The sequence below is a fragment of the Rattus rattus genome, chromosome 4 (assembly GCF_011064425.1).
Source record: "Rattus rattus isolate New Zealand chromosome 4, Rrattus_CSIRO_v1, whole genome shotgun sequence".
NCBI lineage: Eukaryota > Metazoa > Chordata > Mammalia > Rodentia > Muridae > Rattus > Rattus rattus.
This window is the reverse complement of record NC_046157.1, coordinates 48008722-48036680: the sequence shown is the minus strand read 5'-3', so window position 1 is coordinate 48036680 and position 27959 is coordinate 48008722. Positions and strand designations below refer to the sequence as shown.

At 45.4% G+C, this 27959-nt stretch overlaps 2 protein-coding genes across 3 annotated transcripts in view; both read right to left on the bottom strand.

The window, feature by feature from the left end:
- The window catches only part of LOC116898943 (Down syndrome cell adhesion molecule homolog), a 61887-nt gene extending 41603 nt beyond the window's left edge, over positions 1–20284 (bottom strand). For both annotated transcript variants that reach the window (XM_032900360.1, XM_032900361.1), the window contains exons 1-6: positions 20015–20284; positions 18079–18242; positions 16360–16458; positions 13212–13400; positions 11865–12155; positions 8821–8997 (exon numbers count right to left, since the gene is read on the bottom strand). In XM_032900360.1, coding sequence (XP_032756251.1) covers positions 8821–8997; positions 11865–12155; positions 13212–13400; positions 16360–16458; positions 18079–18242; positions 20015–20085 — 991 coding nt within the window. In that variant the 5' untranslated portion in view covers positions 20086–20284. The remainder of the gene's footprint in view (positions 1–8820; positions 8998–11864; positions 12156–13211; positions 13401–16359; positions 16459–18078; positions 18243–20014) is intronic.
- Positions 20285–22584: 2300 nt separating this feature from the next.
- LOC116898341 (Down syndrome cell adhesion molecule homolog) overlaps positions 22585–27959 on the bottom strand; it is a 56042-nt gene continuing 50667 nt past the window's right edge. Inside the window, exon 7 of the mRNA XM_032899664.1 lies at positions 22585–22793. Coding sequence (XP_032755555.1) covers positions 22623–22793 — 171 coding nt within the window. The 3' untranslated portion in view covers positions 22585–22622. The remainder of the gene's footprint in view (positions 22794–27959) is intronic.

Sequence of the window (27959 nt, the reverse complement as noted above, 5' to 3'; positions counted from 1 at the left end):
TTAGAGGTAGGCGAAGAGTCAAATTAGGGAGGGGAATGGGCAGAGATGAGGCTTGGAACATTGTTCATGTTCACATGGGGAGTGGGTAACAAGCCAGAGGCACATCTCAGACATGCTTTCACTTAGGGGAAGGAGTGAATCTGGAGCAAGTTAGTACATTTTAATAATTTTGGAATATAGGATCTTAACAGTGACAGAGTCTTTCAAATTAGCTTCCTTAATGAAATTTAGGATCCTTTCCCTCGGGCCTCAGGAAGCTATTACAATGTGTGCTACCTTTAGGGGGTCCAGAGCTGGGGCTGTAGGCCACCACAGTGACTGTCTGCTGCTGCTTTACACACCAAATGCCCCTTAAATTCTAGGACACCCAGAATGAGCAGCTCTCCTCCCTGACACACATACTCTCTTAGAGCTTCATGTTCTGTTTTCAGCTCAGATACCAACACTAGGTGACCCCTGCTCCAGAGTCTAGGCTTTTCATATCCTAAGGCACTGGAAGAAGACTTGGCTTTCCCTGGGCCACACTTATGATGGATACTCTCAAAGGGATCCTTTTTAGAGGAGTTCTTCAGCACAGAGTCACTCAGTGGGAGCATCCATGGCATTTTCCCTGCTGTGACTTCAACACATTCTCCATTCTCTCTCTCTCTCTCTCTCTCTCTCTCTCTCTCTCTCTCTCTCTCTCTCTCTCTTTCTCTCTGTGTGTGTGTGTGTGTGTGTGTCTGTCTCTGTCTGTCTCTGTCTCTCTCTCTGTCTGTCTGTCTCTCTCTGTGTCTGTCTCTGTCTCTCTCTGTCTCTGTCTCTCTCTGTCTCTCTCTGTCTCTCTCTGTCTCTATCGCTCTACGTCTCTGTCTCTCTCTGTCTCTTTCTCTTTCTCTCTCTGTGTGACTATCTCTCTCTGTCTCTGTCTCTGTCTGTCTGTCTCTCTCTGTCTGTCTGTCTCTGTCTGTCTGTCTGTCTCTCTCTCTGTCTTAAACTTGCAACTTCTCCGTGGCCCTCCTGGTCCTCAGCTGTGGGTTCTCTCTGCTCCTTCCTGGAACCAGCAGCCATTGAAACTATGGCTCTTCTTCTGCCTACAGCTGAACATCCAGCGCCCACCCGTTTAAATACCGATATTCTTTTTCCTCTTCCTCTTTACCTCTTGGGTATAGCCCAGTCTTTAGTAGGGAAGTGGCTCAGAGACTTCTTTAGGGCACTATTTTGAGACAGGGTCTTGCTATATGACCCAGGTTTGGGTCGGACTCCTGATCTTGCCTGGGCCTTTCTAGTGCTGGGATCCCGGGTGGGCACCCTCCCAGCTTGCTTTCTAAAGATACGGCTTTCCTCTCTGGTACTACAATTCCTGGTGTACTTTCTACCTATCCATAGTGACAGGACCTTCTGGAGCCATCCATAAGCTATCCCGATGGTATCGCCACTCCCATGTCTGGGTTGAGTGTTCCCTTCTTGAGTTTAAACCCTCTAAAATCCTCAAGTACTTCTCAGAGGGCCTAATTCCTAGTTAATTACTACTTAGGACTCTCTTTTATGAAAGTCTTGAGATTCCACAGTGTCCTTTATTCAACCAGCCAGAGTACAGACACGGGCAGGTTTTAAATTTTTTCTTTTTAAATTCTCTTCCCACACACTCATGAGAGTATCATATCCATTCCAGGAGTTGCAAATGCATTTTTACAACTTCTTTAGAAGACTTTGCAGCTCTACTGGTTAAATTTTATCTTCTTGGCTGTAGCCTTTCAAAGTCTCATGATCTCTGGATTCTTCTTTCTGACACCTGCCTTCATTCTCACCTGTGAGAACCACTGTACCACGGTTTGCTTAGCCCTCCACGGAGGCTCTCCCAACCTGCTTACCCCTTATCAATCAGCCCCATCAAAATGAAGACCAGATCTCTGGTTTCTTAAGCTTAAGTTAACTTACTTCAAATTAAAAGGCTCTGAATTAATTAGTTTATAAATGGGTAGACACTGCCCATCATCTACCAGTTTTCATTTGCATTTGGTTGCTCTAAGACTATCCATAAAAATTTGGGGGCCATGTGTGGGAAGAGTTTGCTTTGAAGCTTAAAATGGTCCCAGAACTGGAACCCTGTTACCCTATTCCTGATCTTTTCACTGGTAGGAGTGGGAAGTGTGCAGTGAAATATCATAGATTAATTGGTGTCTATATTTTACTCATTGTCTTTTGGGACATGTTTTATGCCAACTCTAGAAAACCAACTCCCTCCCCACAACCTTGGCTACTGCAAAGGTTTCAGGGGAAAAAAATAGCAAAGCTAATCAGGGCCCTGGTAATTGTTAAACATTTTGAGCTTTCCCTGTCTCTGTCTCTCATCTCATTTGATTTCCCTCTTTCCTTCCCTTTTAATTCCCTTCCCTCCCTGCACTTCCTCCTTTTTATAATCCCTGGTCCTGCTGTTCTGGTTCACATAGCTCTCCTCCTGCTGCACACCAGAGCGGAGCAGATGTTGGGTGGCTTTCCTTCCACCTGCCATCTGTTCTGTGGGAACATCACCCAGAGCTCAGCTCTTCCTGCTCAAACACAGCCAGGCAGGCCTGGGCAGAGTTTTCCACGTTTTCACATACTTCAGACCGACCTAAGACACAGACTGGGTGACATATCTCCTGAAGTCCCTGGCCACTTCTATATGCCCCTCTTGTCTCCTCTCCTATTCTGTTGGGTAGGAAGTGATGGAGAAAGTCTGGTCCAGCAACAGAGTATTTTCCAGCTAATGAATGATACGAGGAAACACTAGAAAATGGCAACAGAGATGGTGGCGACCTGGTGTCACAGGTCATCTGCTTGGGAGGAACACTTTCACGTGTGGTGGGGTGGAGAACTTATGAGGGTCTGGCAGTAGGCGCGGAGCCATGTGGCTGAGCATATGATACTGGCTGGCTTCCAAGTAGTCAGTGGCAAAAAGTACTCTGGGGAAGGTATGGAAGATATTCAGGGTACAAGCTCTTTATTAGTGTGTCAATAAAATTAGGGACCATGTGACAGAGTGATGAGATTAAAAAATGAACTAACCAAGGGTTTGTGAAGGTGAGAATGATATTTATATGCCTTTGATAGCATGCTTACTTCTTCTGACTCCGTGAGTCATTGCTAGTCATTAAAAACATACTTGAGCTTACCAAGACAGCCTGTCTCTTACTTGCATGTGCCAAGCTTCTTAGGAGGATGGGGTTGGAACAGTGACCTGGGCTCTCTACTCCCTTGCTCCCAATGATACTTTACAGCTTTTTCTTTTTTTCTTTTTTTTTTTTTTAAAAAAAAAAAATCCTTTCTGGCCTTTTAGTTTTCAAGTCTACAATGTGGACATTACAATGGAAAGTTTATACCTCATCAAGTTCCCCAGGTGTTGAGAGGCTCAAACAAGAGCATGGGAGAGCATTCTAGAGGTACACAGTTCTGACAGGTCTAGGAGAGCTGCACCAGGTGTTTCAGGAGCATCACAGCTTGGTCTTGTTCAGCGTCTACATACTCTCTGAGGACCACTGCTCTCATCCTGGCTCTGTGCATGTGTGAAAGAGTACACCAGCAGGCTTGTATAGTGTCATGGAGTGCTCCACCTGGACCCTTGCCTGCAACCCAGCGAGGCTTTCTTACAAGGCTAAGCAGCTTCGTATTTCAAACATATAAACAGTTCAGAGAGAAACAGAGACAGAGAGAAACAGAGAGACAGAGAGACAGAGCTACAGATAGACACAGATAGACACAGAGAGAGAAAGAGAGAGAGAGAGAGAGAGAGAGAGAGAGAGAGAGAGAGAGAGAGAGAGAGAGAAAGAGAGCGAGAGAGCGAGCTGTCATTCACAGCCTCAGGTCTGTGATTGCTTGTCTGAAGCTCTTGAGGAAAATGGCCTGTGCTTCGACTAACCTCTGCTATGAAGTCACTTGTACACCCTGAGAGCAAAAGGGAAACCATCTATGGGCAGAAGATCTCATTTTGCTGCTCCCCTCACCAAAAGCTTCTACTTGTAGGCTCCCTACCATCAGCCCCACTTCTCTGTGGGACAGGAAAGGATATCATAAGGCAGCTATTTTTTTTTTGCAATGGCTGTAAACCTGCATTTAGGTTTTTTACAAAATCTCAGCCAGAACTTCTAATCACCTGCATGCCTGCCTGGAAGATTTTAAAGCTGAGGAGAAATAAATGTCCTCATAGACAGTCATGCGTGCTTGTGATCCAAGAGAACTGGAAGAGAAAACAAGGGCAGGGCAGAGGCACCCTGGCAAGCCAGGCAAGGCTCCAGAGACAGCCTGGCGTTCACGGTGCCTGCCCTGGACTGCCCATTCCTGTATCCAGTTCACCAGCTGCCCTTGCTCCATCTCCATTTCATCTCAGTGCCCACTTGCTCTGTCCACTCTCACACAGAAACTCCACTCTACCCGGTTCTGCTCTGACAACTGTGGGGAAGGGGAGAGAAAGAAATGGAAAGGGTAGGAGGCAGGGTAGAGGGGTAGAGTGTAGGAAGAGAAGCTGAAAAAGGAGAGAGGGGGAAGGACTGGAGAGAAACAAAAGAGAAAACAAGTTTTCATAGTAAAGAATCCTGATGCTGTGTGCGTGCGTGTGCGCGCGTATATGCATGTGCATGTGTGTGTGCACATAAAGCACGCCCTTAGTGCTAGCTCACGTTATATAGGTATAGGTGTGTGCATGTGTGCATGTGTGCATAGGCTGGAAGAAGCTCTTAGACTTTGCTTTATGGTCACTATTCATCTGACTTTTTCTCTTGAGGTCAGGTCTTTCATGGTCTGGAGCTTGACCAGAAGGGTGGCTGTTCATTCACTGAGCCCCAGAATCCGCCTATCCCCACCTCCTCAGTGCTGGGATTATTGTGGTATTTTTTTTTTTAAATCTAGTATCTGGGGATCAAACTGGGGTCCCCATGCTTCTGACATGGGTGCTGAACTGAACATCCCTCAGTCCTGATGCTGTATTTTTAACCACCATTTGCTGGCTTGGCACTGAGCCTCCTGAGGTTAACCATCTCTGCGTTCTTCCTCTTTCCTGGGGGTTCTGTACTCCAGTGGAGGTTTATTTATTTTCCCTCTCTTCTCAAGCTGAAGTGCCAGCATGCTCCGAGGTTCGCATTCCTGGCTGAGCTTAGTAGAGTTCAGGTTGCTTTTTGGTTTTTAGAAATGGGGAGAACTTTTGGTTGTTTACAGAGGAGAAACAAGTCAGGAGAGTTAGGAAAATTGAAAGGATCCCCTACAGTCCACCCACCCATGGAGTCTTCACCTTGTAAACGATGAGCTCAGATTCTCTTGGGAATGGCCACCTGGCATTGGTCAGCTTGGAAATGTTTGTTCATTTCGAATCATGTTTGAAATAATGACTACCTTTTGTTTTAAGGGGAGAAGGGTGTTTTGTTAGGGAAACAGGGTCAGATTGCTGCAATGCCAAAGCATCACTCTGCTTATCTGATTTGAGAATAGTTCTTGGCGTGGCACTGCCAGCTGACCCTTGTTGAACGGCACCCATACAGGATTTCAGTCCCTCAGGAAAACCCCTCCTGATGGACACAGCTTTTACTGATATCGGAGTAGAGTACTAGATTTGAGGATCGAATTTTTATGAGGTTGGGGATGCTGGGGTTCTGGGTCCAGCCAGTGATTCACTCTCTAACCTTGTAGTTCAAAGTGTCTAGAAGTTGGGGGGAAACCAGGGCATCATTAAAAGCAAGATGCAGCTTCTGAAGTCCTGAATAAGGATATGGATTTTTTTAAAAAAAATCTAGTACTTGAAAACAATTTAGAAGGTCGCTCTGCTCTAAATTTAGTAAGTCCTCAGGAAGGGAGAATATAGGCTGGTTGCGCTGCTCGAGTTCCACTTTCTTTCATCTTATTTTTGCATAAAAGCAGATTACCTTGTATTCCCCTGACTGGGTTGTTCCTCCAGACAGCATGGTGTGGCATCCGTGTAAACATTTTAGTTATGCCCAACTTTGAACAATACCACTAAATAAGAGGGAGGGTCTGAACTTGGCCTCCTATAACCTTAAGCACATCTACCGGATACTGTATTTTTTGTCCTAATTTGAATTTGCTTACCCAATTTTTGATCCTGCCAAGAGGAGGTTCAAGCAGCACTGTGTGTTCCTGGAAATGCTGGCCTTATTTTGGACAGTTGTCCCCACCTAATCTATAAACCTATGGGAACTGGTTTGAATGTAGGCACAGGACCTGGGTCTTATGTGAGGCAGCTTTTAATTGAACGGCATTGTTAATGAAGTCTGGGGGTTAATAGACACTTGTGACTTCAAACCCTGGCTGCAGACCTCCTGGGATGGAAATATTCTATGCCATTAATAAACATTGCAAGGGTGTAGGTGGCTTGTAGGTCTCTCTGGGGACTGGTCTGGCATTCCATGATTCTCTGTATGTGCCCAGCACTTCTCAGGGTTAGAGAGATGAGTATGTCCTCTACTCTAACCCTTGACTTAGCACTTCCAGAGGACCAGTATCTTGGGAATCTCAAGAATCTTGTCAAAATCATATGAGCAGAAATAATGAGTAATAAGAAAATGCTGCTATTCTTTTATTCTTGACCACGGTAGACAACAAACAGAGGTTTGCTAAATTAAATCCGTCTCAGGAAGTGGTGGGGGTCTCATCTTCTGTCAGTCTCTTCGCTCTGGAACCCTTTATCAAACAAACACCCAAAAAATAGGTGTTGGTGCCCTTGTGTTAGAGCAAGCCACTTCTCTAGAATTCTCTCCTCCTTATCATCTCATGAGACTACATCCTGTCTCTCTTGTCACTTATCTTTAGAAACCTTCCCATTGGTTTTTCCTTTCCTCCTACACAAAGGAAGCAAAATCACCTCAGGGAGTGAGATCTTCAGTTGTGGTGGATCGCTCCCCTTAGAAACAAACTATAAAATAGCAGTCTAGACATAGAGATGCTAGCAATAAAATGTTAATCCCAGAATCTTCTCTGAACATAGCCCTTGCAAAGTGACAATGGAAGGCCAAGGGGCTGGTAACGAGGAAAACTTGAAACATTGTATCCTTGTAACGAGGAAAACTTGAAACATTGTATCCTTCTATCATTCTGCCCTGTTAGCAAGAGCTTTTGTTGGAGATGTTCCATATTAAGGTTATAAGTTCAGCGATGAAAATAAGCCAGTAGTTGAGAGAGATAAAGTGTGGGGAGGGGTTTGCTACAGCTCCGAGAAGCCCTGCCCTGTTGGTTCAACCATCAGCCGCCACACTCGTGTGTCTGCACACGTCATCAGTAAGACACCCTTTCACAGTTGGTATGAAGCATCTCAGGCAACTCATAGCCTTCTGTGTGGAACGAGTTTGACATGACTGCCTACATGGAAGGGGGACTGACACTTGATACCTCAGGGACTTTCATGTCCCTGATTTCCATTTGGGTTTACAGCAAAAGGGGATTATCAAGATGACCATTTGATACTTTAGTGACAAACACTCTCGGTGCAGTGCAACTCGATCCTCTTTTTATTGAGTTTCTCCACACATGGCATATTAACTTTATTTTTACTCTAGGCTCTGAGGCAGCCTCTCATTCTTCTCCCATTGGGGACTTATCTGTCCCTCCTTCACACTGCGCTAAGATTTGTCTGAAGCCCTGTTTTAGGCTGGGTGCTGAGGGGTGTGCATCTCAGTAGTACCTGGGATCCAGGGAGCATGTTCCCTCTATCCTTGTGAAGAATCTAGCAAAGTGCCCGGGTTACTTACAAAATTGTGTACAATTGGCTAAGGCAATTTAGGAAGAATATTTTGATGATACTTCATCTGAATTTCTGGGCTCTAGAATGTTTACTGGAAAGACAAATCATGGGCTGAAAGAGAACTTCAGAACTTCTAATTTGTTGTGAGAGGAAATTGAGAATACCAGGAGATTTCTGGAGAGAGATGATGGACCAGACAGCGTCAGATCTAGTTGTGCTCGTGGGATCATGGTTAGTTAGGTTACGCATTTAGAAATGAGATCAAGGTTTCCTAAGTATGGAAGCAAGGCTTGGGGGTATATTGGCGTGCTAGGAAAGCTGCTTCAAGGCTTACTCCTTGAAAAAAAAATATATATATATAAAACACTGCTCCACCATACTGTCTTGATATTGAAACACAAATACCCCCCTTGGGTGCCCTTAGACAAACTGTGGCTCAGTTGAAGACCTGATAAATAGAAGGTACAGAATGTTTCCTTCCCAGAGTTCCTTATTTGAAATTCCTTGCACTAAAGGGAAGGGCCGTTGGTCAGAAACTGTGAAACCTCATCAACAGGACCATGCAGAGTCAGACACTGGAGAAATGGAAGCCATTCACCCTGGGTCTCACTCAGTCTGGGCCCCTCATCTACTGTGTTCTACTGCCTCGCCATGCTCTACCTCTACCATAATCTCCTATCTCTGCTTCCAGGCAACATCATTCTCAATTGCAGGGGAAAATCTCAAAGCGTGCTCTCTCTCTCTCTCTCTCTCTCTCTCTCTCTCTCTCTCTCTCTCTCTCTCTCTCTTTTGCTAAAGCTGTAATTGGTGGCTTTACTGGAACCACTGAAAATCAAACAGAGCAGGCTTGAAAAACCCATGAGAAATTAATTTTCTTTGCCAATTTCGAGGATTTAGGGGACTTGTTAGGGGGCTGCTTGTGCTCTGTTTCTGACTCTGTGTGATTGAATGCTTTACTGTTCCCCGCCCCCCAGGGCTTCAGAAGTCCTGCAGAGCCCACATCAGGCTCCAAATCATAGTGGACAGAGCTGGCTCCTAGGGGACATGTCCTTCCGTGGTTACCGTCCTCTAGCTAACATTTTTTCATGGGGCACAGAGTGGACACAGGCTCCTACCTCTCAGCCTCTTCAGCCTCTGCTCCCGCCGTCTCCTTCGCACCACCAGCAGAAGCACAAAGAGCAGCAGAACCCCGACCAGGATGCAGGAGATGGTCACCAGGATCTTGAGCCCTTCGTTGGTTGTCAGCCCTTCTTCGCTTTGGACAACTGACTTAATGAGTGGAGGGATTGTACCTGAAAGCAGGGCCACGATGTTAGATGGCTATTAATGGCGGCAGCATGGTGGAGTTTTTAGGGATGATGGGTTACAGAGAGACCGCGCGGTGTGATCCAGGGGTGTCTGTGTGATGAGAAATGAGAGGACCAGCTCCCTGACTCTCTGGGTTGACTTGCTCACTCTCCCTTCCCCCAAACTTCCAACTCACCCTGGCACAGCTTTGTAAAGGACTGCGGGTTTTTTGTTTGTTGGTTGGTTGGTTGGTTGGTTTTTTTTTTTTTTTTTTTTTTTTTTTTTTTGGCAGTGCACTCTAGGGCGCTACCCTCTGACAGTATGGTGCCTGCACTCAGGGCTCACAAAAGCCACCTTAATTCACCTGAACTCCAAAGCCCACTTGGCTGTTAACCACGGTGCTTTTGAAAACTGCATATGAAGGGAAGAACAATAGGTTTGTCAACTGGACAGAAGACTCCCTTCCGGGAGGATGTAAGGTGCCTCAGCCTAAAGAAGCACAGACCCTTTTTATTTCCTTTTGATTATTCCCTTGGTTTCAACCCCAATTTCACAGCTGCTTTTAAAATTCCCAGTTTAGGGTAGAAGAGCAAAGGGCAACTTTTCAAGGGGGAGGGTCTATCTAGGTCACTAAACAGCGGAGTTCCTGACAGGGCCTCGTTTACCCTGCTCTACAAAACTTAGATTATTTGGAGCGGTAAGAAGCAAAATAGAAGTCGACTGAACTCTGAGCTGTTAAGATGCTTTCCACCCTGAGGCTGAACACGAGGGTGCAGACATCTGTGATTTGTGGGGCACGCATCTTACCATCAGCCATTACATAAGATGTTCCGTTCATTCCCACTGTCTTTTCTATGCAAACCAGAAAGCCAGGGCTTTAGGAAAAATTATATATATATATATATATATATATATATATATATATGCCATTTTCCCAAGAGAAAAAGCAAAAGGATTTTATTTAGTCGCTGGAGCCGTGAAAATGCAACCCCTGGCCCTCTCTGACGTCTGCTGGAGCCGAGCAGAGTCTTCTTTTAATATCACAGCACCTCTGGCAGCAAACCCAAGCCTACAAATATCCAGACTCCAAGAAAGAGTCACAGAATGGGTGACTGAGGCTGGTCTGTGAACAGGGTGCCACGAGGACACACAGAAAGTTTTGGTGAAGGAAATAGGGGCGACTCAGATAAAGAGGTAGGAGAGATGGGAATCTAAGTGATGTGAATATCAGGGTGATTTTGTTTCAACATTTGTTTTTCTTATTGTGAGAACCAGTGAGTAACAAAGAGATACTAAAGGTATATAGCCATGCTATCTGTTAGATACATCTCCCTTTTCCAAGATAATATATAAAAGTACATACTCTTAGATCTTCGTGCCATGAAATTATTTCAGATTTTAGGGAAGAGACTGCCTCTCGCACACATACCTTTCTAATTTGGTTCTGAGTGAATGAGAAAACATTGTAAATGTCTCAGAAGCTGAACATTTAAAGTCTGAAAACTTATTTGGGACATGAACAGGTGTCAACGTGCCACCCATGTGTGCAAGCTCTCTGGCATCCACCTGTACAAGCCAGAGTGTGGGTGTCCAAAGTGACATGTGTACTCACTGGGCATGTGCTTCTAGGGGGCTTGGGTGAAGCATTTAAATGCACTTTGTAGAAGCCATGGTCTTGGAACTTCATTTTGCAAGAACAGACAATTAAGCACCATTGCGGGAAAACCTTAGGCGCTCTGCTTGTGCGTGCTCCTTAGGACAAAGACTTCTCTAGATAAAGTCATACACACAAAACAGAGAGAGGCCGTGTAAGAGGGGCCTGGGTTCTTGAAGGGGAGAGGCAGCTGTCCAAGGAGCCAGGGCTGTACAACAGCCCATTGGGTAGAGCCCGATACCACAAGGACTTCTCTTAGAAGTCCTTCCAGAAGCTTAGGACTTGGCTGCAGAGGCAAGAGGAATCTGATTCTATCTGAGATAGACTTTAGAAGCAATGACTGTGGGCAAGAGATGGAAGCCAGAAGGATCAGCACAGTATGCAGAGAGAAAGCACAACTCAGAGTCTACTTGGGAGCATAGTCCCTTCGGAGCAGTGGGGAATGGACAGAAGACTGAGAGGGGAACTTGTCCACAGCTCCAAACAGCCTGATGAGTCACCGTTGGTGATCAGAACTCAGAGTCTACGGTTGTCTTTAGGGCTACAGGAACCAGCATGGACATGCTGCAAAGCAAGATCCATCGACTGATTGTAAGAGATGCTGCCTCAGCTTCACTGAGCTGGGTGTTGTTCAGGCATCCAGAACTTAAGATGAGTTGGTTAGGGCAGCAAAGGTCAAGGAAGAGACTCTGCAGCTTTTAGGATGTACGGAAGTGTGAGCACAGGCCCATAGTGACCCATCCACCATTCTATTCCCCTCCATGCCCCTGCTTCGTCTAACCTAACTTCCTTTGCCATGGAAAACTGTTGTGCACATGCATTTTAAGGGTGTAATGAGAGCAAAAAGAAAGTTGTGTGGATTGGGATGGATGGGGAAGGGGTGGGAGACAACAAAAGCAGTGTTAGCTCACAGTCATCCGCAAAGCAACTGAACCATGAGGCAGAGTCCTTCAGCCCTGAGAGAGGCCACTCCTGTGCTAAGGCTCTCCAAGGAGTTCCCCTTAGTCCCTTCGCTCTAGACGTCTAACACAGTGACAATCATCTCTGTACAATGGACTAGGAAGCCCACAGAGCGGGGGACCGAATGGCCCAACCCTAATGGGTTATGGGGCACTTCTCACTCTGTGGTAATGACAAGTGTCTCACAGGAGAGTGAATAGCATACATGCGTACAATTCCCGAGCCGCAGAGAGAAAAGCCATAAAGCCTTGAGCTTACTGCCATCGTAGTTCAGCGTGGCGAAGTTAGCTTGCTTCTCTGCGCAGCCGGCGCTGTTGCACACTCGCATCTGCAGCTCGTACCATGTGGCTTCTTGCAGGTCATACAGAATGTAAGACTTGGAAAGGGAGGTCCGCTGAGCTGTGGTCCAGACCGTGGTCCCGAAGGGTCTGTACTCAAGAGTGAATGAGGTGATTGGACAGCCGCCGTCGTTCCAGCCAATCAGATTCAGCCTCACTCGGGTGGTATTGATGCTGGCGAAGAGCTCCTGCTCCTTGGAGAACTGGGGTTCTGTGGGAGACAACAGTGTCATTCATGGGTACAATACCATAACTGGTTCAGGTGTCTTTCCCCAGCTACTGTTGCTGTCTAGCTTTGCTCCGGCCAATCTGGATTACTAGACGCTCATAGCATGAACAAAGCCTTGGGAACCAATGATACAAGATATGTTTTTACACAGTGTAGAGTTCTCTGAAGAACAGCTCTGCTTTTTTTTTTTTTTTTTTTTTTTTTTTTTTTTTTCGAGCTGGGGACCAAACCCAGGGCCTTGCGCTTCCTAGGCAAGCGCTCTAACCACTGAGCTAAATTCCCATCCCCCAGCTCTGCTTTCTTATGTGGAGTCCTTCAGTGGTTCACACACTGCAGTGTGTGGAGCTCAATAATTTCCCTTCCCATGTAGATATAGAATGGGAATTGGGAAGTATCGGTAGCTCTCCTCTACGATCCAAACCCTTAGTTCAGTGGCCTCTGACATAGTGGGTGTTATTCTGCACAGACAAAACTCTCATCCCCAGAATCCTTATCTTGTTAACCAAAACTCAGGTGCTAGACTCAAATATCATCTCTGCCTCCTGCTATCTGGTTCTCCTTCCCTGGAGAGCTCATCAGATCTCTCTTCTCCTTGCTACAAAGACAGAGGGAGTGCCCTATCTTCATAGACAGTGTCTTCTCGTCTTCCTGCCGCTCCCAGCTGCACCTTCCAACTCTGGGAGCCATTTCCTTGGGCTTCATCTCCCAATTTCTATTTTATTTCAGATAAAATTTCAATTCATTAGGAAGTGTTAACCTATTAGCCTACTCGTTTCCAGCCTGAAAACCCATGAGGACAGGTGCCCCATTTCATGGCTGCCCAGCCTAGGCACTCTTATTGACACTCTTCCAAGGGCTTTCTTCTCTGAACTGTAAGTCAAAGAATGAGATGGGGAACTGGAAGGTTCTGTGGTCAGTCTCAGTTCAGGAACAGGAGCGCTCAGACACACAAAATCACTCATACATTCACTTAGTCTTTCATGGTCCCACCCCTTCACATGAGAAGACAAGAGGGAAGGAAATGGCAGAAGTCCTCACCTTTCCCCAGAGTTTTGGCTTCTATGATTTCACTTATGCGTCCTGGTCCCACTCCATTTTGGGCAGTAAGGGTGAATTTATACCATGTCCCACACTTTAGGTTTTCCAAGCGGTAGGAACGCTCGCTGGGGCTGATAGGAAAGCTCCCCCACTGCTCACTGTTGTCCTCGGAATATTGCAGGATGTAGCCTGTAACGACCAGAAGATGTTCTGGTGAGCTTTCTCTGAGGAGGTGACAGGATGAGCTCTGTAATTCTGGGTGTCTTTAGAAAAGAATAACTCTAATTCTTCCTGATTCTGGAAGTTTCTCTCAGGTTGGGGTAAGGGGTGGAGTAAAGTGGTCAGTGAGTCACTTCAGCCACACAAGACTTTATTACTATGGTTACGTTGTTGCAAGTGCGTGGAATGAAAGCCATACCTCTTCCCATGTTGGACTTGATGAGTAACAAGCTGTCAAGTATCTGCCTCTCACAGGATCTGTGTGAATCTGAGTGTATACACTGAAAGGGGCTACCTTGACAACGAGGACAGGAGTAAGTCTAGGAGCCTTTGTCATTACCTCCTTTCTACATGCAACGTGGGGGAGGGGGTCATTTGCAATCACAAGGATCCAAGTCCTGCAGCCATCCCAACACCTCTACAGCAACATGGCTTCTCCTCAGGGTGAATGGTTTGCTTGACCCTTCATTTCTCATCTCTCCTTATAGTCATTCTCTTTTTGGTGTCTACTACTGCTGACCACTGAACATATCAGGCACTGCCTCGAGCACTTTGCTTAAGTCACGTCACACAGACGGTGCTCTATTCCACAGTATGGATGACAACAGGGCTTTAGAAGGATGGGCATCAAGGAAGATTCAAACCACCTCAGTGTACAGTTACCCACTCCTTGCCCTGGTGTCCTTGAAACGGACTCTTACGATTCTCATCACTGATGCCTGCAGTCATGTTTCTGGGGTCAGATGTGTCCCCTCTGCTCTGCTCTTGTTTCCTAGATGGTCATCATGTGACTTGTGCATGGCGTCAGGGACCCTGGAGACTAATACTGTCTACTTCTCCCCAGGGAATTCCTCTTTTAACACACACAGAACACCACTACTCATCTGCTGTGAGGCAGAGGCTCCATGTCCCAAGCCAGTGCCAATCAGATTCCCCAGGTCCCTCCCTGGGGACTGTATCACTGGCTGCTGCTTCTGCCCATGCTGTTATCAGTATCCTCCACACTCTTGCTCTCTCTGGCTCTCTGAAGCCACAGAACCCATACTTCCTGGACCTCTTGTGGCCGCTTTTGTGTTACTGTGTGCCCCCAGGATTAGCCAGTGTCTGAGAAGATCTGCTCTCAGACGCCAGCCTCCACTCCAGCTCACTTGGGGACTATGCTTTGCTCTTCCTACTGCTGAGGCCACCTCAGTAGCTAAGTGATCTGACCCCTGGTTTCTGTTCCCCGGTGCTGCTGGATCTTGTGACATCAACATCCGTCAGTATAGTGCCTGATTTATGATGCCCTCCAATGCTTTGTGCACCACGAATATTTCAGGGACTTGGAAACTCTTCATCAGCCTAATTAGCTTCACTTCCAAGACCTTCTATGCTGGTGCATAGAAATGAGACTAACAAAAATCAAACTATTTGGACTCTAGTTCCCTTGAGACCCATTTATTCTCACTAAGATTTTTTTTTCTCTCTTCCTCATGTGAGGCCATTTGAAGCAGGAGTCCAGTTGCCCTCCATACTTCACTCACTTGTCATAAACTTTGGTACCCTGTGATGCTCTCTCCTCTCCCCAGCTGTCCAACATCCCCTCTGATTGCTATAATAATTGTGACCATCACAGTTTTGTGCTGTGTAGTATCTGCAGCTGGGTCCGGGTGGCTTCTTGGCAGCAGTGATTTTGTTCGTCTGCTAATGAGTCCCTGTGCCGTGCACATGGCAGCCATTTCAAAGCTGTCCCACGCTCCTCAAACCCACAGACACAGCCTCACCCCTAATCATCAGCTATTTTTATAAAATAACCTCACCTTTTTTCTTTCTGATGAAAAAAAAAGGAAGAGTCTTCCTCCAGCCAGCACCAACAACTAGATCTAGAAGACAGCCAAGCTCTGGCTTGTTGCAGTGTGATTTCTGGGGAGTGTGACTGTTCTCAGAGTGGCTGCACTGCTGAGAATAAAGCTAATGGAGATGGGACGCCATGCTCCCAGAAGCTAGGAGCTGGCTGGGTGCTCCATGGCTCTACCCAACAATGTCTGAGTTTCTTCAGCTGTCTCCCCATCTTTCTCCTCTCCTTTTGGCCTTGGAGTCCAAGCCCTTTCCTCTCACCTGCTCCATGGCCTCTGTAGTGTCTTGGCACTTGACCTTGGCCACCTCTGCCATCTTTCTCTGCACAAAGGGCCTTTCCTTGTTCTATGGATCACTAAGATGGTGCCCCTGCCCCACCCATGACAGGATGACCAAGCTAGCTCTTTGCTTCAGCATCAGTCTCCCTCAGACCCTGCTACAGTGCTCTACATCCAAAGTCTTCTTGCAGAAGGGTCATTTCCACTTTGAACACCCTGTGCCTTGAGTTATGTGTGAGGACAGTAACTGGTGAGTTGAAGGGCTGCTATGGCGCTGACAGAGTCTGGGAGAGAATAACACCTGGCAGTTATAAGGCACGGTGTGACGTGCTTATTACAACTTAACGACTTTCTTACATGATTCTGGGCAATTGAAAAGGAGGAATGGACCATAGGTTGCTAAAGTTGGAAACCAGCAAGACAAGTGTGACTTCTAGTGAAGAAAACTAGGTGGTGTGGAGCGGCTTAAGTGTAGACCGAAAATTTCTAGAGAGGTAGGAACTCAGTTCTCCTCACCTCGCCTCTCCTTTCTTCTCCCTCTCCATTCCCCTCCTTCTCCCCTCCTCTCCTTCCCCTCCCTCTTAGCATTTACCCTTTTCCTTTGTTTGTTCACAGCTCACTTCTGTCTGAATGACCTGAGTTTCAAAGAACATCATACAAACAGACTCATGCTCCATGTGCATGGGTAGATAATAGGGAAATGAATTTTCTTGGGGGAGAATAAGTTATCATACAACAGTTACTTGGTGAAGATGTCCCTTTTTGGTCAGTGGACAGTTCCACAGATGTGACTGTGAGTGACCCTTCTCATTTACCTCTGATGGAGCTGCCCCCATTGTCTCCAGGAAGCCAGGAAAGGGTGATGGAGGAGGACGTCGTCTTGGATACGGTGAGCCGAGGCTGATCTGGTGGAACTAGAGAGGAAATGGTTTGTAGAAAACAAGAATTAGTTTCTCATGTCTTCAATCCTCAGTAACAGTCATTTACTAAATCATTTGTAACAGCCAATGATTAAATATACGTGGTTTAAAGTTGCCAAAATAGGCAATTCATTTCTGTCAAAGTGTCTGTATCATTGATGTCCCAGGCTAGGAAGACAGAGCATAGTGAATCTATGATTTAAGGAAAAGTCAATCACTACCTTGATTTACATCTAATTCATTTCTTTACTTTCCCTTGGATTCCTGAGTTGTTCATTGCAAATTTAAATTTTTAAACTTACTAAGGACACAGGCACTAATTTACTCTGAACTCTAGCCAGGAAATTAAGTGGAATTCCCACTTAGCTGTTTTGACTTTCCCCAAGGAAAAGAAAAGGTGCAGTTAGTAGGAAGAATAATTACTACAAGGCGTGATACATAGACACACACACAAGTACACACACACTCACACACACAAGAAGCACACACACATGTACATATCCATATGTGCACATAAATAAACATACACAACCACACATACATACATATATGCAGACAAATGCACACACTGGCACACACAGAGCTACATACATGTACAACCACAGGTGTAAACACATGTGCATGACATAGACAAAGGCTCTGAAAACCAAGGCTGTGACAGTGTTTGTGGCAATGCGTACCCAACCTTACACAGGGACTGAGGGACACACATTGCTAAATAAATCCACAATCGGCTCATTTCTGATTCAGAGAGCACAGCATAAAAAACACCCCCTCTTCCTGTGAGTGAAGCCTGAGATGTTAACCCAAAGGCCTGAAACACTGACCCATCTGCTTAGAAAAATAATTTAATGGTAGCTTTAACAATTCCTTGGAACTCTCCTGACTTCAATTAACTCAAAACCCCAAATTGATTTCACAGTATTTTTGGAATATAATTTGGTGTTGCCCCTCCCTCTTGCATCTCACCCAGAAGAGTATTGATGGTATTTTCATTTGCTGTGATCTATTAACATGGCAACACCGGAATCCAAAGAAGCACACATTTGAATTTTTCTCTAATAAAATATCCCTCCGGCAACCTAATCTGAACCCAGTCAGTACCCATGTAGGTTTTGTACACTAATTTAATATTCTTTGAAGAGTGTTGTGTGTGGCAATAAATTCCTAAGTACCTAGCATCAGATATGAAGGATAACAATGCGCTTAGAGCTTTAATCAGCTTTAATCTATGTCCAGCCGGACCCTAAGCCTCTTGTCATGCCATTTAACTTTGTAGCTGATACAAGGTATTTCATTGTTTATTGATTTGATTAGAAGACATAAATGATAACACTCAGAGAGTTACTTTCTGACAATGGGTACTGGTTACGCACATGTGTGTAAACTATGTCTGAGTAGACCAAGGATAACTTTTTCAGAGGTGCTCATGTACAGAGATAACAGACTAGACATCCTATGTGTAAGAAAAAATTAATGTGTCCTTTGATTGGTTCAGTTTATATTTTCCAAAATGATGACAGCAGCTTTTTTATTTTTTTTGAGCTTGATTTTTCTGTCTGCATGTAAGGTACACGTACTTAAAGATCATTTAAGAGGCTCCCAGATTTGTACCTTGTACTTGCAAATTTAATATGATCTCATCTGATCCCCAGTTGTTATTGGCAACACAGCTGTAGTAGCCGGAGTCCTCGGCCTTCACCGTGCGAATGACGAAACTCCCATTGCTGAAGATGCTTCTGCGGCCGTCAATCGTCACCAGGCTGGGCGTCCCGTTACTGCCTCACAGGAAGAAAAATGCACAGATTAGAGAAATTACAACCACATTAGCTGAGGTCAGCAAGAAGCATCAAGCCTTTGTCTGGAGCAAACGGTAAATTGCAACCTTAATTATTTTTGCATTATGAAATAACTGTGCTGTGATTATGTGACCAGACTACTGACTGGCAGAGATTAAAAGAAAAATTATCATGCGAGAGTAGATCTGTGTCAATGGCTAGGTATCTAGTTCCATTAGTGGCCAAAACCCAGTGACGATTGTCAAATCTAACATGTCTCTCTCTTCCCTCCCCCACTCTGGCTCCCGAGATTTCCTCCCCGTGGCAACCGTGAGAAACTCTCTTGATGGCAGAGGGGCCAGATTGACAAAATCATGCACATCAAACTAGATTTTGTGATCGCTTGTAGACTTGAAATCAATTTAAAAACCATGACTCTTAATGAGCTTGACATGTACTGGACAAGATGGCATCTCGAGGGAGCACGGAGCTGACCCTCCTGCGAAGAGGCGGCTGTCGTCACGACCTCTGGAGTCCCTTCTAGGTAAGGCAGAGTGCCAGCCTGACCCAGGGAGCTTATGAATTTGCTTTGGATTAACCAACTTAAAATGCAATGAGAAAATTGCTCACTGGGTCCAACCCATTATTTCAATCATTTATGCTTGTGAGTGCTTTTGTTTGGAAATAGGCACCGTTATTTTAAATCTCCATGCCTATTAGTGGATGTTCAGCCTCTATTTATATCTTAATTTCTTCCCCTGCATAGAGATAAAGCATGATAAAGCACGTGGACAGGGTTCACATGCCCTCTCTCCCTTCTCTCTTGGATTTATTATTATAGTAATCACTACCGAACACGAAGAACCAGATTTTCCACAGGGCAAGTCCTAATGCGTTTCATTTCTTTATCTCGAGACAGGGTCTTGCTATGTAGCCCAGGAGGCTGGCCTCAAAACTGGCAGTGTTTCCGCTCTAGCCTCTCCCATGCTGGATCTACTTGGAACTGTGTTCTCTTACTTGACTTTAGTTCCGTGTGTGTGTGGGGGAGGTGTACAAGGGGGCAAAAGGCTTTGGATCCCTGTGGAGCTGGAGTTACAGGCAGTTATGAGGCACTGGACAGTACTTCAGGTCCCTTGCAAGGTCAGCACTGAGCCATCTTTGCAACCCCTGAATTCCATTGCTTAAATGAGTTCCTGGGGCTCGTGCCTTGGGTTAGATTGTCCATTATCTCAAAAGTAGAGAGGACTAGGAAAGCTCCTGATAACTTGGGTTCCTAGTCTCCATTCGCCTGTACTGTAGAGCAAACACCCACAGTTGATGTTTTGATGGGCTGGCTCCTTTCCTTACAAGTGTTTCCCTGAATGTCAGTGTCTGGATTGATAGGAGACTGGTACATATGGTTGATCAAAACCACATGCTTTGAGGCAATTTCTCGTGATACAGTTGGAATGCTCAAAGGTAGGTATGGGCTGCCCTTTCTGCCTTGTTTCAGCAGAGCACTAGGGTTTCTTCAGTTCCATTATCATTCATGAAGTAGGTGTTGGAAAGTAGCTTGATTGGTAGAGTGTTTGCCTGGCCCACGTGGAGTGCCGGGCTTGATGGCATACGCCTGTTACCTCAACAACAGGAAAATGGAGGTAGGGGGACAGAAATTTAAGGTCATCCTTAATTATACCATGAGTTCTGGGCTAGCATGGTCTACAAGAAACACAAGGCTGCTTGACATGTTGGGTAAGGGTTCGCTAAGAGGCACACATTGGGTTGCTGGTTACCTATCTTTCATCCATTTTACGGCAGGTGATGGGTCTCCAACAGCTTTACATGGCAAGACAATGTCCTTCATCCACGGAGTAGTCACTGTCCCGCTGAACGTGAGGATCCGTGCGGGAGCTACAACGTCAAAGAGAAGACTGTTTACACAGAGCCAAGGTGACCTCCCCAACAGAGCGGCCCCCAGAGCCAGTTAACACTGCAGCTGTCAGTGCCGTTCTCTGGTATCTGCCTTATAAGAGATTTGCCTTGTAAGGACAAGCTCATGTCTGAAAGTCCCTACGGCAGTCTCTTTTTCTTCTACTAACCAAAATACAAGCAATATATTAAACACCCGGCATTCCACAGGCCAGGCAACTCCAAGCTGTGTTTCCTCTATGAACGTGATTTTTTTTCCCAAAGCACTTTATGAAGCAATTTGTCTTGGCCCCCAAACTGCATGCTAAAATATACTTTTAATATCTGAGAGAATAGACCGCATAAAACATAAAGCCCAACAGCCAGAAGAAGTTAGTCTGGAAAAAGCTATTTACCAGCTGTGTGATACTTTGCCTGATTCTCCATACAGTTTCATCTTTATATACATTAAGGAAAGGGGACAGTTCAGTGTGGCCATTTGGCTCAGGACAGTGATTCAGCCAACACAACAGTGATTATCAGGACTGGTAGATACCAGACCATAGTTCTTCCAAGAAAAACAACTCCCATCTGTGCCATCTACTAGGCACCACTTCCTGATACACAAACCCCCCAAGGCAGAGGCTGCCCCTCTTCATTTGAACCAGCAGGCTTGGGGAAGCATTGAAGGCTGGGGATGCAGAAAGGAGGGGCAGGTTCTCCTTGTAGGAGCTTAGCCTGGCTGGATCCGCGTGCAGAAAGCACAGGAGGGAGCCCTTATCTGACTCTGGAACCACACAAAGAGGACTACAGCTTCTGGGACCCCTGCATGGTTCAGAGCTTGGGAGTTTATGCTGGCAAAAGGAGAAGTCAGGTAAGCCCTGCTGTTACGATGCCTTGCTGCCAAAATTTAGGAAGATCTGATTCCCACGGTCAACCCATTCTGAGCTAAGTATCTCAGGTGTAGTGCTTAATATATAACAGGCATTTGAATAATTACGTATTTATTTAGTGGTGCATGGGATCAAGTGCAGGGTCTCCAGTATCCTAGGCCTCACCACTGAGCAGCATGCTGGTGCTCCTGTGACATATGAAATAACCACAATACGATCTCTCCCGATAGGTCCCATCCTGTGGAAGGAGCCTGTTTTCAGCTGAGCCCGTCTGACTGTGTAGGATCATTGCTACTTTGCTCTGGCTGTCAGAGACAGGAGGTGCCTGCAGGAATCCTGCCCATCCTATGTGTTTGGTCATAGTTCCTCATTTATCCCGCAGGGCAGACTTTATAGACCATGTTTTCTCCAGATTCCACTGTTCTCTTAGTATGAGGAGGTACATGGATATCATGGTTAAGGAGTGCGGTACACAAGAACCCCTCCAGTTGTGTGGCTATCATGGCTAAAGAGTACAGTACCCAAGAACTCTGATTTACCTTTTTAAACTGATGTTTTACCTTCCTGTACTTGAAACTATAACATTTTCTCCTTTCCTCACCATTTTAAGCTGCCCAGTTTCCAAGAGTCAGGAGGCATTGCCTGGTAGAACTGGAATTGTGATTGACAGAAACAAGTTCATTGCGAGTCCTGATCGAGTTGGACTTTGGAAACAGTTATTAAACAGCAATCACCAGTAAGAACACCGTGGCTGTGCCTACTTCTGAAGGGCCTATCTACTGTCACAGTGGGGCGACAGATTTATGCACAGGGATCCATCGTTGCTTGCTGACGCTGAGTCTCACTGCTACTTAAGGGTTTTTGTGCCGTTCCACAAATGAACCATGTGGTGATTTGTATGAGAAATGTTGCTCACAGATTTATGATTTGAAAATTTGGTCTCCAGTTGGAAGTGCTGTTTGGGGGAATTTATCAGACCCTTGGGAGGTGGGTGGGTTTTGAGGGTTCATAGCCTCACCCCACTTTCAGTTCAGCCCTGTTTCATGTTTGTGGTTTGATCTGGGATCTCTCAGTTTTCTGCTCTGGATGCATACTGCAATGAATCTCCACTCTTATAGTCAGTCTGTCTGTTCTCTCTCTCTCTCTCTCTCTCTCTCTCTCTCTCTCTCTCTCTCTCTCTGGAATTGTAAGCCAAAATAAACTCTTCTTCCATAAACTGCTTGGTCATTGTGTTTTTTCATAGCAATGAAAACTAGCTACTTCAAGAACTAATGATTTTCTTACGTTTGTATCATTTTTAAATCCCCTACCCTGTGAGTTAGGTATGCTTCTTTAATAAGTATGAACCTAATTTGGATTGAAGAAGAGCTTCCTTGGGAAAATGGCAGGTCATGAGTTTCACTAATTCTTCCAAACATGTTTAGTGGTGTAGCCATCAGCCCTTAGTACTGCATTCACCGATAGGGAAGCCTGCTTCACGTTTGGTAAGAAGAGCTTGGCCTGACCAGCTGACACATGAAGCCCACAAGCTTCCTTTCGGATAAAGCAGAGGTCTAATGACCACTGAGCTGTGGGTGGCCGTAGGCACGTTCACTGAGGCTCACGTGACCTGTGTACCTTTAGCCAGAGGCTCCACGGTGATGATCTCACTGCTGTTGCCTCTTCCGGCGGAAGTCACTGCCACCACCCAGACGCTATACTGTCGATTCCGACTCAGGTTAGGAATTCTGTAGGAAAATGAGTCAGGGGAGGCTTCAAATTCGCTGATGACCTGTGAGGAGAGAAATGATCCATCATTCATGGAAGCAAGTGGCTCTGTGGCTTCTTTTTTTTTTTTTTTTTTTTTTTTTTTTTTTTTTTGAGCTGGTGACCAACAGGGCCTTGCACTTGCTAGGCAAGCGCTCTACCACTGAGCTAAATCCCCAACCCCGGCACTATGGCTTCTTAAAAGAATGTTTATTGCCGATCAAACCAGATGAAGCCCGTGTCACCAGGGACGGGAAGGGCTGGATATTCAGTGTGAACTGTAATTGGTATATTTAGGTGGTCACAGCCTATGTGACCCTCTGACACCTTTGATGACCACCTACCCCAGGAGCAATAAGACCCTTTATTGTTGGTCATCAAAGAACACAGAATACAAGGAGACAGTGCTTTAAAGCTTTGCTCGTTGGTTAATGGATGACGGTGATGTCTCAGAGACGGCAGCCAGCAAGGCAGACTGCACCTGCAGGGGGCTTTAATTTTGAAAGGGGCTTCAGGCTATGGCACATGGGGGGGGGCAGGAGGAAGCCAGCAGCCTCACAAAACTGAAAGGACAGAATTGAGGACCGGAAGTGAAAAAGTTGGATACTGAAGGAGAATCCTGAGATCTGAGGCGGTTCTATGTGGGTAGTGTTCAGGGAGCAGATCTGCGCCCACATGGGAGGGGAAACTCCCCAGGGCAGGAGAAGAGCCACCTGAAAGGCTTTGGGGTCAGAACTCAGCACTCACAAGGACTGAGAACAGTGCCTGCTCCCAATACTAGACATTAAGGCCATGAGCACTGGGTTAGGACATGGGCTGTAACCTAGGAATCGAACAATATGTAGCTTAATATTCAACAGTAGTCTAGTCTAGCCTAGGCCACAAGATCAGGAATTAGAAGTGATTACTAGGTAACCAGCATATCTCAGAGAGAAAGTAATGAATATTTATAGAACTTAGGCTAGCTACCACTCAAACAGTGCCCTCAATGACATCCAATAGAAACTAGCTATACAAATAAGCATCGTTACACAGATGAGTGGATAAATAAAATGAGTTATGCTCTGTCTGTGCAGTGTTACTCAGTCATAGGGAAGTATGGAGGACGGCTAAAGGCTACACCATAACTGGGTCTTGAAAGTGAAAGAAGCCTACTATAGGTTATCACTTAACCGTCTCTTCAAATGCTCAGGATAGACAATGCATAGCCAGCTAGCAGACATGTTGTCAGGGGGCAAAGAGAGCAAACAGGTGACGGTTTTTCCTTTTAAGATGACACAATCATTCTCAAGTTAGAGAAAGGTAAGGGGTCACGGGATGTAGTCAAACCCACAGAACCGCCTACTTTGAAAGCATTGGATCTATGCTGTGTGAAGGACCTCTTGATAAAGCTGTTACAAAAATACTTGTAGGAATTTCAGAATAAGGAAGTCATGATATATATTTATCAAAAGTGATCCATAATCGATGAGGATTGGTTTTCTGCAAAGTCAGTAAAGTGGTTTTATAATTATCTTACAGCAAATGCTACAGTTTCATAGATAAAAGAGCTTAGATTGAAACGTAAAGGGCATAAAAGTGCTTGTTATACTCAAAAGAAATAGTCCCCTTCCACACACATATGGGCAGCACTATCTAGACCTGGGCAGGTCATAAAAGAAAAGACATGAAGTTGGGAGAGGATGTGGGGGAATCTGGGGAGAACTTCAGGGGAAAATGGAGGGCAAATACATTTATTGAAATTATCAAAAGATAAATAAAAATAGTAAAGCCCACAGAAGACTAGATTGTTAGCAGATTGACTGTTTTAGGGAAATCTGAAGTGCGTATTATAGCATCATAATAGGTTAATCATGGACAGCAAAGACAAGACTGTAGTATAACAGTGCACACCAGCTACAGGGGACTGTCAGTCAAGGCACGGGGTCTGTGTGCTAGTAAAGGAAGGGGAGGGGCTATAGGGAGAGAGTGTGAAGAAACATTGAAAATGTTGCAACCTTGAAATCCAGAGACTCAAGGATCTCAATGAACTTCAGCCAGAAAAATAAACGAATAGAAAGAATAGAAAGGCAGATAGATCATAGTCAACCACTCAGGACGGCAACAGAAGTAGCAATCCTAAAGACACCCAGGACCTTTGTCGACTAACAAAGGGGCTGACCACAGATGCCATTTCAAAGCCAATCCAAGCCAGATGAAAGTAGGACAAAAATCTTTAACCAGAGGGAAAAACAGCCAAACTATACATTCAACATTTCCCAAAGTTAAAAGCAAAACCTTTTCAGATATTTAAAAGACTGGATGACTCTCCTGCACAGAGAAGGGAAAGTGGCCCCATTTGCACAGAGCTGGAGCCCTCATATGCCTGGCACAAGTTAGCCTGTACAAGCACTTGTCTGCTCTACACTGCCTGCCTCCATCCTACCCCAAACCTCATGTCCTGTCTCCCAGGTCAAGGTTGATTTTCAGATCGATTCTTGGGAAATTTATGACCGAACTCAGAGGCCCAGTGCAACTGTTTGCCACGTGTAATGTCCCGAGGTGAAGTTGTTGCCAAGTTAACTTTTCACCATGTTCAAAGGAGCCAAATGAGATGCTTATTTGGAAAATACGTTTTCCATTATTTAAATTTCATTTAAGGGTCATTGATAGTTAAAAACAACAGCTTGGCATGGGGATGTAACCCACAACAATGACTCAGCAGTGGAGAGCGGCAAAGGAAAGCCGTGTGAGTAGCACTGGACGTTTCTTTACTATAGCTAAAGATGGCCAATGTCACTTGAACGCAAACTACGATAGAGCTGAGTGAGTCTACTCATAAACCACCGGCATTTCAGCTGGAGGAGGGAAACAAAGCCAGTGAACCCATGCAAAAATTAATCTGGAATCACAAAACACCATTTAAGCCATTCAAAGGAGGCAAGAACAGAGCAAGAAGGATAGGGAGCCTGACCAGACATTTAAAACCAAGTAGTACCAATTCCACGTCTAACCTAATCACAGCGATAATCACATTAAGCAAATGAGGTTGGGTCCCTGAGTTAAACATAAAGTCATTCCACCTGAGAAGAAAACAACAGCCAATGAGAGAGTAAACAAAATAAAGTATCCTATAGTAACACCACCGAAGTTAACATTACACAAAATAGATTCAGGGATAAAACATTTTAGGAATGACGGGATAAAGAAGCCAATTTGACACTGGCAAGAAGGTCAGCACACCAAGAGGCTAGAACAGTCTTGAACTTTCGTGCACTTAACACCAAGGCTATGACTACATAAAACCAAATTGAAGGAAGACCAGAGTAGGAACACCAGCGTTGTAGACCAAGACAGCTCACTGTTGTTCTGAGAAGCCACAAGAAGCAGGTGGGACTGGGGCTGGGGCTGGGGCAGACAGAGGTCATGGCAGTCCCACTTAAGATCCTCACTTCCAAACTCTGTTCTGCTTCTCCACACTCCATGCAGTCCGTTAAGAACAACCAATTCCATCCTAGTAAGAGCACCAGTGGAAGGGGGAAGCCCTGGGTCCTGCTAAGACTGAACCCCAGTGAACTAGACCGTCGGGGGGAGGGCGGCAATGGGGGAGGGTGGGGAGGGGAACACCCATAAGGAAGGGGGGAGGAAAGGGATGTTGCCCGAAACCGGAAAGGGAATAACACTCTAAATGTATATAAGAAATATTCAAGTTAATTAAAAAAAAAAAAAAAAAAAAAAAAAAAGAACAACCAATTCCTGCTCAAGGTTGCAACCACCCTAAGGGGCTGGGTCAGCTGTGAAGGGGGGAAACTAGCACCACTTTTAAACCAGTTTAACAGCATCTTTATTGTCTACCCAATCCCATAATGCCCCAGTGAAAAGTACCAGAGACTTGTTCACAGTCAGATGCTTAGCTTACAGGTAAATTGTTCTGGACAGACAACCGGAAATGATTAGGCCCCTGTGAGGATTGCTCCGTGGCTGTAGTGCACTCCTTAGTGCAGACTTGGGCAGATATATTGGCATTTTACTGTCCCCATTCCTCTCAAAGCATTCATACCTAGACTTCCAGAAGTTTAGAGGGAATTTGTCTCTTTCCTTTGTAAACCACAATCTGGAGGAGGAAATCCAATCCTGAGACCGTATGGGAGTGCACTGTGTGGAATCCCTAAGGTTTGCTGTTGCCAACCTAGCGTGTCAAGCCTTGGGGATGGGGGTATCATAACAAAGCCTTTATTTACTGAACATTCAGCATCAACGAAGCATTATACACACAAAGATTTTCTGTAGTGAACACAGCTTTTAGTTATAACTCAGTCCACATTCTGTCTACGAGGGCTAATTAGTCTTCACTTCCAAAATACACATTTTACTTATGTTTTGCCCACAGCAGGGAACATGGCTAAATCAGAAATAAAAAAAATTCATTTCTTATGCAGCTCTACTTGCTTTACCATTTACAGAAGATTAACCAAGAACCAAGGGCGGAGGGGGAGAAAAACAAGTTTCTATGCATAAGAAAGCCCCTCTGATTGGCATGACTTTTCTCTAGAAATCAACTGGGAAACAAGAGCTTAGCTGTTCAGTATTTCCTAATGGTCCTCGGGGAAGTTGTTCACATAGTATCTTCACGCTTTGACCACCATATGTTTTCTTGATTTCTACAATAATTAGACACACTTTTGGGGGAGGGGGTAGGAGGCAAGCCACTCGAACCATTTATACAAATGAGGACTCAGTTAATTTACTTTGGATCTGAATATCAGTCACTGAATATGTGACTGATATGTCTTAAAATTTGAGCAATAGCCAGAAAGAAAAAGAATGTCTCCAAAGATGTGGCCTACTGAGAGGTGACCAAGGCCGCTTGCTGGCTCTGGTGAACTCTATTCACCCATCTCTGGGCTCTGGAAGACAGGGTCAGTATCAGGCATGTCCCGCTGAGAGGTGACTGAGTGTATCCCTATCTATAGGGAGGAAGCTTCGAGTTCCAAGGAAATCCTGTGAACTTGGAATCCAGAGGATGCAGAGTTTAGAGAGCTACACTGGAAATGTGAAGGGTAGCTGTGAGATCAGGGGCTGGCCCTGCTTGCCACAGGGGAGGGAAGTGTTTCCGGGCCTCTACCACTTCCACGGTGAGGTTAGGTTCTGATACCCATTCATGGGCCCTAGAGGGTCATGGACATCTGGGAGAGGCCTGTAGGGGGACACC